The 13,373-nt window shown below is 39.3% G+C and overlaps 1 protein-coding gene across 1 annotated transcript; it reads left to right on the top strand.

The window, feature by feature from the left end:
• The first annotated feature begins 2,225 nt into the window (after positions 1 to 2,225).
• LOC113545793 (leucine rich adaptor protein 1-like) lies at positions 2,226 to 11,811 on the top strand. Its single transcript, XM_026945397.3, has 2 exons — positions 2,226 to 2,847; positions 10,213 to 11,811. The coding sequence occupies exons 1-2, from the start codon at positions 2,656 to 2,658 to the stop codon at positions 10,594 to 10,596; spliced, it is 576 nt and encodes a 191-aa protein (XP_026801198.3). The 5' UTR covers positions 2,226 to 2,655; the 3' UTR covers positions 10,597 to 11,811.
• The last annotated feature ends 1,562 nt before the right edge of the window (positions 11,812 to 13,373 follow it).

Here is a 13,373-nt window from a genome sequence, read left to right as displayed (position 1 = left end):
GCATCTCCTTGTAGGCTCTTCATGTGTATCGCTTTCTGGTGCCACTAGATGGCAGATTCATACAGGGAAAAGAGTCAAGGTGTTGAAATTGAATCTAAAACCACACCTCGTACTGTACCTCTGACACACTCTGACTACTAAAGTAATGTTTCCCAGCCCAGTCTTCCAATAACCACCAAACAGCCCACATGTTTGCCCTGCACCAGCTTCCAACACTCCTGATGCAAGTAGTCAGTATTCCTGACTGTATTTTGCTGAGTTCAGATCTGATCCAAAAGCAACATCACTATAACAAGGACTAAACTGATGCCTGTTGCCTAAAATTAAGAACATAATTCAAGTTCAGGGTTACATGAATTATGTGTACATACTGTATTTTTGATTGCATTTTCTGTATGATGTGTGAAATATCTTACTGAAATTAAGGCTTGACAGCACTAGTACTTAATGGTTTGAATTAACAGACATAATTATTCAGATGCATATTTTTCTCTCAGCAGGTCATGCTGTTTGTAATTGTAGAGTGATTTGTGGGTGGGCGTTACTAAAGCAGTTGTGGGCGTGGCGCACCTGTCCAGCATAAAGAGAAGCCTTACTGTGGAAAGCCAAAGTGTTCATAAGTATGTCACCTAAGCTTAGATCATTGTAGAGTCCCACTTAAAAAAAAAAAAAGAAAAAAAAAAAAAAAAGAAACTGAGATGATGCGGAATAAGTAGGTACAGGAAACCAGGATACAAGTGTGTGAAGATTTTTAATAATAAACATATACAAAAAGAATTTAATACTCAGGATAACACACTAAATAACTAGAAAGCCAGAAAGATTATCGATCCATCCTCTTGTCCTACACAGGGTTGTGGGGGAGCCTGGATCCTATCCCAGGAAACTTGTGGCCAAACTCCCAGGAAACTTGTGGCCTATCCAGGGGACACCCTGGATAGGGTGCCAACCCATCACAGGGCACAATTACACACACACATTCACACACTACAGACAATTTGGAAATGCCAATCAGCCTACAATGCCCGTCTTTGGACTGGAAACCCTCAAAGCACGGGGAGAGCTCCATGCACACAGGGCGGAGGCAGGATTCGAACCCCCAACCCTTGAGGTGCAAGACGGCCGTGCTAACCACTAAGCCGCCATGCAAGAAAGATTATGAGAGAATCAAAAACACTAAATAAGCTAGAGCACCCAGTGACTTATAAGCCATAAATATACACACATCAGGATTAAGTAAAGACAGGATACAGGCGACATAGATAATAGACCGAACCCACAAAGACAAATGAATTAAAAGGGGAGGAAAAAATTAAACCAAAACAATAATAGAAGCACATGGATAACTATGAACTATGAAAAGAGCACTCATGCTGGGATCTTTGATATGAGCTGAGAGGGGGAATTCATCACAATCACTGAACTTTAACCATCTTTGGCTCTGTAAAATTTTTTACATTTATAAATTAGCAAGCTGGGACACTCATAGAGAAAAAAAAGCAGCAAAAGTTCTCAACTGAACCAAAATCTTAACCAACACTACTAAAATGCCTCATGAAAGACATCATACAAAACTGCAGCAAATTTTGCCTTTTATAATTAACAATGTGTCCAAAATGTAGACTACAGTGTAGTGCACACAATAAACTTCACTCGAAACCAGCATGTAGAACACGTGATGTGATGATATAACTTCCACTTAAACAGGAAGTCAGAGCGGAACATATCAAGTGGCTCCTCCTCCTTTTTAAATAGCCAATAGTGTTTAGCTTACCTCACAGCCCCAATCCCAATATTGAACATCCCAATATCGGTGAAGGAATCATCGGAAAAATGTCTGTCATAAAGCCATGAGCTGGCACAAATACCTCCTTCTTCAAAGTAAATGAATTCAAGACAGTTCCTTTTTAACCAACTTACTTAATAATAATAATAATAATAATAATAATAATAATATTATTATTATTATTATTATCATCATCATTAATGACCCATGCTTGCTGATGTGATTTCTCTCCCTCAGCAACAGTGACTTCGACAAGGTGATTTTTATAAATTGTGGGCGGGACACTTTAGATTCTAGAGAGCATTCGATTGGACAGAAAATCTGACGAGAAGCTGAAGTGCAGAATGATGTCATCAGAATTGTTGATCCGTATCAGTGGTAGAGAGAGATTGCACATTTTGAATGCATATATCTTCTAAATGTGAATTTGGTCACTGTTCTGGAGCACACTAGCTCATAGAGCTAACATATTCATACTAAAAGCCAGAAAACGTCAAGTCTGATTTCAGGGGGACTTTAAAGTCTATCCTGCAAAGCTGTTTTGTTTGGGAACCTTTTGGCTTTCCACAGTGAAGTCCCGGCGCGCACGCGGAGAGGTTCTGTCCTTATAAGCGCGCGACCATCGGCTCAAAAACGGCTCGTCTTGGTTCATGTAGCTGAACTCTTTCAAGCAAGCTCGTGCAGGAACAGTTTTAAACGGAAATGTTTCCACTGCAGAACTGGTTTCTTTAGACAAACCGGATTACGGAAAGGAGATCCGTCTGAAGCGCAACCGGATCCGGGGCTGGTAATTTCAGCTTTATTCATTATTCACGCCGGGATCTCAGGTCTCTGTGTGTCCAGACAGGATCTTTGGTGTTTCTCTGACTATGGAGGAGGACAGCACTGTTCCGGATTTCAGGGACATCGAGGTGAAACTGGGTCGGAAAGTACCGGAGAGCTTGGCCCGGTCCATTACGCACAGAGCAAAACCATTAGAGTCCAGTAGAGCTCAGAGTCACTGCACCAGCTCTGAGCTTAAACAACTGGAGAGCAAGATGCTGTTCCTCAAACAGGAAATGGTGAGCTTTTTTTTCCTTTAATGCTTTCAGCAGTACACCTTCTCAAAAGATCTCATGCTTTAGAACCCAGGTTCTCAACCCAGTCCTGGATCTCTGACACCAAAACCAACAATAGCCATGCAGATATTATACCATGGTGTCCTGTGAACACTATGATTGCTCTGATCAGAATACACCTTTCTTTGTCACTGGAGTGGTTCCATTAATGGTACATTTGCTTTGTAGTGCACTTTTTAAATATTCCTCTAAATCCTAACTACAAGAATGATCCTTAAGGAGGTCCAATTATGTACCTTAAATCAACATACACTACGTTCACATGTACCATGTAAAAGATACACACTAGGAACAAAAGAAGAACCCTTGAAAGTACCACTTCAATGCCAAGGAAAGATACAGTTCCAGGCCCTGTATTTCCTCATATCTGAACCAGGGAACTGAATGTAGACCTTTTACCTGGTTCTAGCTACTGACTTGCATTTGATAGAAACAAGCCTTCTTTATTGTCGTATCCTGTCTCGATCAATAAAGCTAGAGTGTTTAACTTAAGTGCGGTTTTATGGTTCAGGTCAGTAAACACTACATGAAGAGCAGCATGCCCAGTTAAATGCGCACACGTACAAAACAAACTTCAGACAAAGTTCATCGCTAACAACAAGATCCGGATTGCCTCAGTACAGCTTACATGACGTGGGATTTTGTCCATCACGACCTGTGCAGATGTGAGTGCAAGTGCAAGGTTTGTAGGATGTTGACCTGTGATAACATCACGCTGTGCGTGCAGTCATAAGGAAGCCGGCGATTACGACTGCAGACTGTTTCCGTCTGCTTTCCTAATAATCCCAGGAACGTACAGTGATAATAAACGTCATGCCTTAAACACTCCCTAGGCAAACCAGTGTGGCCAACATATGGTTTTAAAGCTAAAGACTCGCACATGTGTGTGTGAACACTCACGTATAGTTCACTGACGACACTGTATGAGTCAAATATCTCTCCTTTTCATCAGCAGAAAATCAGATTAAGAAAGGGCTATTAGCACCTCATCCGAGCGCTGTTCACACGTTATTGTTCACACGTCTTGCCATTGACACAGTGTGAATGTCTGTGTGTTGTCTCGGGCCTTCATGTCTTAACAAGACGAGATCTACAGAAACCGTACCATAGCGTCGCCTTGCACTGGGAGCAGTAAAATATACTGAGCTTAAATCAGCTCCCTGTCTCCTAAAGGTTAAAGGGCACAGAGGAGTCACTGACTCCAGATGTATCCTTTGGTGCAAAAATGTCAATGTGAAGCTCCTCTTTTTTTTTGTTACTGTGTCCTAGTCTGCAGAACTGTGACAGATTTATATTTTGATTTATGAAAGCTTACTGGTTAATGCAATATTTGGTGGGTGTACTTATCGTTACCTTGACGACCATGATGGTGACAGTCATGAAAGTTTTCATATGGACAAAATCGTAAGAAAAGGTACAAGCACTAATCCCAGCGCTAACCCTAAATTTAACCTTTGTAAGAGCTATGTATCTTTGTACGTTTGTAACTTTTTAAGTCTCAGACCACGTAGTATAAGCTAATATTGGATATGGAAATCATATCAATTGTATTTGATGACAGTTATGCAACAAATCATAAATTTATTATCTAGCCCACCAAGTAAGTAAAATCTTCAGTGTTCTGCCCAGTCCCATGTTTTAGTTGCCCGGAAACCTAACTGAATAAGCTAAAAAGAGGTAGCAACCTTAATATAATAAGGTCGTTTTAACAGTTATGTAGTTACATGCATTAACACAGACTAAGAAAAACAAAATAGTAGCCTATATGTTTGTGTAGCGTATCATGTTTGCGCCCTCGACAAAAATTTTGGCTGAGATGTTTGTTTCAGTATTTTCTTTCGATATGTTTAACACTGAGGTAACTGCACGTTTTGCTAGCATGGGAGTTATATGCCAACTTTGTGCTGCACTTTATTTTGCTCTGTTTAGTCAGTGTTTCCATGTACCTGCATGTTAAAGATCCAGAAAAGATGCATCATATCAGCTATCATTTGTGCAGGCTAATCAATCCGCTGAAGTAAAAATAGTTTTACATATCGGCCGATGTGTGTAGCGCAGTGAGTGGTGGGGTTCGGAAATGTGCTAAAGTTACAGCATCGAGGCGTGTCGCTTCACCAGGTTCAATGTAAACATAGCTACATATTAAATGGAAACGTTTGTTTTGCAAATTTCAAACAAAAACAAAATACAAAGTCAAAAACAGCCTTTAATATGGTCCCCTATGGAAAATATTTGCCCTGTTCTGCTTTTGACAGACTGTACAGTTTGTACAGAGGAGCAGATGGTCAGGGTGTGAAATACTAAAGCTGGCTTTTCAGCCACCTTTTTTCAAAGGCATCCCGCCTTATCATCTTTTATTGTCATCTGTCTTTATGTGTGTTGTCTTTGGCCTTGGAACGGCTCCCGGACAGGACAGGCTCCTGCTATCAGACTTTACCCTAGTCATGGGTTGAGGGAAAAAAAAAAAAATGATACTAGATTTACTGTTGGTGCATGTGTGTGTGTGCATGACCTCAGCAACTGGCCAGGGGCTTGTCTAGTTGTCCTGCTCGTAAGTGTGAGTGATAACAGTGAGGGTCAAGGGGCCAGGTCTCAGATCAGTTGTTAAAAGCCAGCAGTAGCACAAGCAGCTGGTTCTCTATACACACACTCATGCATGCGCACCCCACCACCACCCCCCAACACACAAACGTACACGCGCACACACTGTTTTGAATGTATCCAGGAATGAGATCATCACATCCACTCAGCCAGAATAAATCCTGTGTGAATATTATGTCTCTTTAGCTCTATATATGGCAATAGAAATGTTTAGTGTGTTCAAAATTCACGTGTCTTACTTTGTTATTCATTGTTCACCTTGTTTTAGTGAACACATGTGGCTGCAGGCTGTGGAGCTCAAGCTACAGTTGGTTTCCACACACCACGGCTTAATCTTTAATCCAATCAGGGCTTTGTCGGTTGACCCCGAAGCGGGCTGTGGCTCTGGAGTAACAGCTGCCACCGTCCTTCTGCTCCAGTGTTTTATGGCACTGAATTTGAATGTTTTTTTACACATTAAAGAAGGAGTTTGACAACAAATTTGCACAATGTTCACCTTATGCCAAAGGTATTTGATTAGCCAAGACATGTTTGGTGGCTCATATTTCCTTTGGATATTGAGTCCCATCCAGGCAATAGTTTGGATCACTTTACTGTATCATACTTCATTTGCGTAAAGTCGAGAAAGCCTCACCTTGCACGTCTCTTGTAGCTCTGTCGCTGAAATCACGGCTCTGTGTGACACACCTACATAGAAAATGAATGGTCGCTTGTCGCTTTGTTGCTTGCTAGTGTGAACGCACCTTTATTCACTGATTGTGTGCTAGCCTAGCACTTCTAGCTATCTTACCGTTCTAGCTAGCTTACTGTTCTAGCTAGCTTATGAGTTAGTGAAGATCTATTGAACATTTTGTCTCAAACATTTCTTGAGAAAAACTTTTTTCTGACCTGTTCTAAATGTTTTTGTAACCTCAAATGAGTTCTCTCACCCATAGAAAGATGCTCCATGTTTATTTGTCGGTAGAGACTAAACAGAGATATGTATTTTTGTCATTTATCGTAGCTCAGATACCCGGCAGACAAAACAGTCCTTGATCCTGACTTTGTATATGCGCCCTTGACGAAGACAAAGTCTTTGTTATCTGTGTAATACAGCTTGTGTTGTCTCTCACGCACCTTCGTTTTCGTTCCCCGTGTTTTGAAATGTGAGGCGATGGAACGCTGTACTCGTTGAATTAAAATGTCACTGAGGAGATCATTATGACCTGCTTAGCAATGCTATTTTAAAAACAACGCATGAACTTTAAGCTAATTTCATCAAGCTACTCAACTTATTTGATCGTATACAGTGGTAAACCTATAGAGAACTATAAAAGCAAAACAAAATGTATTAAAAACAGCCTTGAGGTGTTTGGTATTGTATTTTTCACTACCATGGTAGAGTAAAAAAAAGAATCCCACTGTTTTTTCTATCCTAACAAGAGATCTGGGGAAGATCTTAGTTGGCTGATGAACATCTGTCATACTGTGTTATATTTAGTCAAATTATTGTGGTGACTAAGTGTAACCATATCGCCCTGCCTTGACACGTATCGTCTGAGGACACGAACAGCCTTGATTTATTTTACAGCCTTCAAGCATGTGCTAATGTCATTGGTCATGGTGTGTCATGAACCAATAGCAGGTCATGATATTGGTTACACATGTGCTAATAATTTCAGCATGTGTTGCGGACACTCAGAAAGCTTCTTTCACCTGTTGAAAAGAACATTAGAAGTATTGTTTCACTCTCTACTGGGGAATTTGGTGCAATGGTTTCCATTATATGTTTGGGGTTTTTTTTCCCCTTCCCAACAGGATTTATTGGTTTTAATGGTTTCCAATATAACTGTAGTTTCTTTCTATTCCCAGGAATGGTATTTATATATCAGTGCTTCTCTCTTTTCTTGAGGAAAGCCTAAACTTCATCTGCAAATATCGCAATAATCTCTTAGTTACAATGAATCACCACCGTGTTACCACAAAATCACCATCAGAGACCATTTGAATTCCAATCAAACACACATAGAATCAGTTCAACCATTAGGATGTGTTATGCTATGTTATAATCTCAACCAAATCACAAAATACCATTAGGAACCACACCAAACATTACAAATCCACTCCACCATGAACCCACAAGAAAACCAATGGTGTTCATGAGGTTGTTTTTTTTTCCTCTTCCTTCTTTTTGCAGCAGGGTGCTCATTGGAGGGACCGTATGCTAAGGTTTCTTTTGTCCTTTGTGAAAGACGAAAGGGGCAAACTCCGGTCAGCACATAAACCATCTCAGGGCATACTAAACACAGACCCATAAACCCTAAGACCCTTAGAAATAGTGGCTATTACCATACAGTGGTAATAGCATATAATTTGCCATCAGTCCACAGCTTTTTAGCTTGCAACCACTAGCTCTTGTCTCTGTATTATCTCCCCCATTGATCTCCATGTGCACAAAATTCCACAGTGGCTATGTGGCGAGTCAGTGATCTCATAAAGCCAGGACGTAGTCACAGTGCAAACACTAGCCATATTATTGGGCTGTGGCAGCCAACTTGTGAGAGAGCCTCTGTGTTTAACCCCAGCTGGCAAAGCGACTATTATCATAGCACTAGATGAATACTAGGACAGTACTAATTCTAATACTTAGTGTGCATGGTTCTGTATCAAGTGTGCTGTTTTTGTGTTTGTCACTATTGTAAATGTCGTTCGTGTTGTTCCTGTGAAGCTTTTTCTGCCACTGGCTGTTTTGCTTGGATCAGATGTGCTGTAGTTTGCATCCCATTTGGATCCTTATGTCACAGCTGAGTGCGCCCTGCAGCTGGAGAGCTGAAGCCATTGCTTTGTGTGTCTTTAGCTTACATGTCAATACAGCAGTGATGAAGTGCTGCATTTCTGCTTTTAAAAGCAGAGTATAGCTCAAGGGCAGGGTCTTTTCAGTAAATGGGGCTGAAACTCAGTATGATGATATGAAGGCCTGCTTTAGGTCAACTGAATTTCTAAAACTTAAAACCATTTCTATATACTGATCATATCCCATTCTACAATTCTCATGCTGTGACTAGGTAATGGTTGAGGATTGCTGAATAATACTTCAGAATAATGCTTTAGCTAGCTAGTACTAACTTGTTAATGTTTATATGGAGAAGGTTAAGGCAAAGTGACAGTGAAAACAAAATAAAACCAAGGAATCAAGGACGTCAACATTTACCTCAGATGTGTTGGAAAATTACTAAGAAAAGGCTGAAAGTTTGACTAAAACTATATTGCCATATTAAGAAACAAAATTTTGCCACAATTCATATTTATCAGTAACTTTTATAAGTACCACAAGAGTAGTCGATTCATACAGAAAGCATTAAATTAGCACATAGCCATTAAGTATTTACAGTTATATGGAAGTAAAGGTGTTTTCAATGGAAAAAGACAAAAATCACAAACATCAACACTTCCTTCAGACGTGTAGGGAAATTTTTGTCTCCTGAGGTAGTGAGTAATACAACAATAGACTGTTTATCTGGAATCATCTTGTAAAGATAAAGTTAAACACAATGTCATGTGAACGGAGCATGCGAATTAATTTGATGTCACAACAACAACGAAGCTACTTTGAGGTGGTTTCGCTCCATACCGCTCTGACTATTTCAGCTAAACAGAGAAATGTAGAGCTTTGATACTGGCATATTTTTGCTTTAGACAATACTGTGTAATACAGTTGTTAATTTTTCAGTATTTAACACTAAGTCAAACCTTAAGTTAGCTAGCTAGCAATAGATAGGATGTTAAACAATGTAGCTTGTGTAGAATTGTGTTACGACATATAAATTACAACGGTATACCAAGTATTTAACTCTCCCTTTTTTTTTTTTTTTTTTTTTTTTTTTTTTTTAAAGAGTACATTGTTGATAGATTTACATGGTGAGGGGTGGTAATATAATTATTACCACTGTAGCTCAGGACTTTTAGTCCCGACTGAATTTTTTTCACAGCCCGCACATTCCTGTGTCCCGAAAGATCGCACAGTGCTTTAGCTACTATAAACGGACCTGTACAAATCACCTCTGGTAATATATAGCCCTTCTGAATAGGCATGTTGGTTTAAAAAATCCACTAATGTTGTGCTTTTTCTTCGGTATGACATATCAGAGACTTATCAGGAAGTGCTCTTGTCTTTCATCTTCAGTCAAAACAAAAACGAAACCAAGTAGTAGCCGAGTTTAAAATGCTGAACCGTAAAATATAGATAATATTTAAAAGGACTTGTCAGTGTACACTTCTGAGGAAAATTCTCAAGTTACGAGAATAGATATACTCTATATGTCATGGGCTTTTTTCCCCCACCCAACAAGAACTCGAAAATCCAGATTTGCTCCTGGGAGTTTCTGAATTTCCAAACAGAACAGCTTTTCACACTTATTGTACCTTGTTTTTGCTTTCCTAATATGCTAGTTAGTGCTGTTGCTACCTCACCATTATCTACCCAGAAGTATCTCATTTGTTACAAAATATTGAATTTGTTCTATAAAATTGTAATATTACCCTAAGAAATTTTCACAAGGTAGTCAAATGTAATTAAAGAACAAGTCCTTAATAAAAAAATATAACATTAGACTTAATATATGGTCTATCTTCATAGATAAATAAAAGCAACATGGATTGAACTTGGAATCAAAGAAATTTGAATCATGTAATGATTGTGTGATCTAATACTTTTCCCCCCAAACACAGGCCCATCTCCGTGCTATCGACGTCAAACTGATGCAACAGCTCCTTTCCATCAACGAAGGCATCGAGTCCATCCGCTGGGTGATGGAGGAGCGAGGGGGTGTGGCCAGCCGGGAGAGCAGCTTAAACGGAAGCCTGTACAGCCTCTCAGACAGCCAGGACGCGTCTCCTCACGGGAGCTTCAGCAGCCTCCAAGACGGGATGGACGAACTGGACGGAATTTCAGTCGGCAGTTACCTGGACACGCTAGGGGAGGACTTGGAACATTCATCCCCAGCCAACCAATCAGATAGCTTCAATGACCAGTCCATCATCGGGGACGAGACATTCAGTAAATCTCCACTTCGACCCAGAGTGGACTCGGACGAGTACTACTGTTTCGGATAACGCTAACCTACACTGCAAAGGATTATGGGGCATTTTAAGCTGCTGGTCCTGAATCAGTTGGTCATTTTAATGAATGATTGAAAGTGTTCAGTCAGGAGTAACAGCTGGGGGGAAGTGTAGGTAGTTCAAGCTAAACGTTAACTATTAGCTGTTAGCATGTTCTGCTACTGCTGATACAGAAATGTCACTGTGATTCTGTTCATGGGTCACCAGGTTTTAATTGGCTGACCTAAAGTTTCTAAGTGAATTAAAGATCCAGATCACTGCTATACAGCAGGAGTTTCTACATGTCTCTTCCTTCTAACGCACAACATTTCCAGGGAATAAAGTTTTATGTTGTGCACTAAGTTCTTCATTATTCAAAAACCTTTCATGTCTTATTTTATTTCTCTGTAATTAGTCCAAATATGCGTCAGGGTTTAGGTCCAAGGATTAACCCTGCTAGCTTTCCCCCAGCAAGTGTTACTGACATAGACATTATGTAAAAAGGGACCCAAGAGGACATTTTCTACACTGAAACCAAAATTTCGCTGACCACAAAGTGCAACTAAATATGCGTTAACAAATGCTCGAATGTTAGCACATATTAGCATAACACCTGCTGTAACGCGAGTTACTGCACAGAATGGTGAAGTTCTCAAGTTACGCAGATGTGAATAGTAAATAAAATCTTCACAAATGCCTTTCGGATTAGTACGTAGCATTAATGTGCAGCTAATGTCCGTCTTATACAGTGTACGTCACATTGCTGCACTTTCTGGTCAGTGAAGCTTTGAAAAAAATGTGGATTTTGAAGTGCAATTTCTGCAAATATGCCAAACTTTCCAAAGACAAATATTTTTCTCCTAGTTAAAAAGTTAAAGACTGAATTTTTGTCCCTGCCACTGTCAAACCTTGTGTGTATTTTAATTACTTATTGAAATGTTAACACTGTTTTTTTTTTTTTAAAGAGGACTTTTGAAACTTCCTTGTCCACATTTTAACTTTTTTTTTTTTGTACTGTGTACTCTATGAGCAGCCCACTAAAGACATAACAAAATCGTGTGGTTAATTTCGAACCTGGACTCACGTGTGTCTGTGTGTGAGTGTTGTGTGAGATTTTATACATTTCTGTTGTACTGTACAATATCCAAATCAGTTGTTCCTAATTTATTACTGTACTGTTTTTAAATTGTATTTTGTGGTGAAAACGTTATAATATATTGTTTCATGAGGCTTTTTTGGATCCATGTGTGTTTTTAAAAGCTCCTTTATCTTTAGTATTAGGGATGGGGATGGACATTTATTCATTTAAATACTTTTATCCAGTGTGACTGAATTTAATGAGCCGTGTTGAATCAAGAAAAAAAAAACATAGCCTTGGCAGTAGTTTTCCATTGTCTGAATTTGAGAACCCGAGCCTCCTCTGTCAATTTAAGTTTAAGGAGTGATAAATAATGTGGGGAAATATCTCACTTTATCCTTTTTTACCTTCTCCATCTTGAGCTCTAATCCAGTACTGAGTGCCATTAAATTCATTACATAATTAAAAATCCATCACTACACAAATTAGCTAAATGTACAGTTTCATTTGCAATGTTAAAACCCTGTTTTTAATTTCCATATGAAGTCAGTTCCCTGGGCTTCTAGCTCGGACAAATCTGTTTTTATGCACTTGGCGCATAATAGAGTTTGCAGGTAAGCGACTGGGGTTCATACACACTTCCGTGTTCAACCTTGGCGAAGACGACTCCCAAAAGCATTACTGGATGATGAACACAGATGGATGGATCCTGCATTTGCCTTTGTGCATTGGTTACATTGTGCTGTCACATCTGTTATTCCTATCAGAGCTGTGTATTTACTGTATTTTTGAGACGACCCACATTCATAGTCAAATCTGGACGCAATGCCGATGTTCCTCAATGTGTTTAGATAGCAGACAATGCTAAGTGTAATTAAAGTGTAACTGTAGTCTTTTCTTAGTACAACACATCTGAGGAAAAGGTTAATATTCCTAACAGCCCCATCTTGTTTTGACAAACACTGTGCCTTTACATTGTCCTTATACATGCTAAACAACAAGCAAAACTGTTAGCTACAGTCTCATTACAGCATGGCTAGGTGAAACAAAATAAAAGAAGGCCTTATTAAAAATAAATTAACAGAATTTGTGGTGTGTCCACCTGAGCTTCCACGAGAGTGGAGCATCTCACACTAACGATCAAGAGGTTAAAGTTGAAAGAACACGGTTGCTAGCCAGCTGGAAAACATGGCTGCCAAAAGACTCCTTGCTGTTATTTGGCTGGAAACACGGCTAACAATATAGCTAGCTAGTATGTAGCTATGCAAGCAATGCAAAGACATAGGAACAGTAGAAATGAAACAGAATAATGAATAATATCAACATTTCCCTCAGATATGTTGGTAGATTATTAAAAGAATTATTAAAAGACACCATTTGAGTACAATTATAGTAAAGCAAAACCAGCTTTACAAGGGTTCTGTGATACTGAGGAATGTCAACATTACCTCACAACCTGGGAATTGCTTCTCTAGGTCTCAACTTCTAAAAAACAATACCACAGAAATGTGGTATTAATGTGGAATTTCTTTTCAATGAATGTGTTTAATATTACAATGACAATATGTAGTAATGAAAAAGGACACTGAACCATAGTTGAGTGACTCAAGAATTATTAAGAGTAAAGACGTGTTATTTAACAATTTAGCTAACACATAGCTGTTAATGGATAATGTACAGTCATAGTAGTGTTGGAAACAGTATAAAACTGTCA

Source organism: Pangasianodon hypophthalmus, chromosome 28 (genome assembly GCF_027358585.1).
Source record: "Pangasianodon hypophthalmus isolate fPanHyp1 chromosome 28, fPanHyp1.pri, whole genome shotgun sequence".
NCBI classification, from domain to species: domain Eukaryota; kingdom Metazoa; phylum Chordata; class Actinopteri; order Siluriformes; family Pangasiidae; genus Pangasianodon; species Pangasianodon hypophthalmus.
The sequence above is the reverse complement of the archived record's forward strand: the minus strand, read 5'-3'. Positions and strand labels throughout refer to the sequence as shown.

Coding starts and splice junctions, on each gene's coding strand:
- LOC113545793 (XM_026945397.3), top strand. CDS start 2,656: ATGGAGGAGGACAGCACTGTTCCGGATTTCAGGGACATCGAGGTGAAA. Junction 2,848..10,212: donor TGTTCCTCAAACAGGAAATG/GTGAGCTTTTTT, acceptor CCCCAAACACAG/GCCCATCTCCGTGCTATCGA.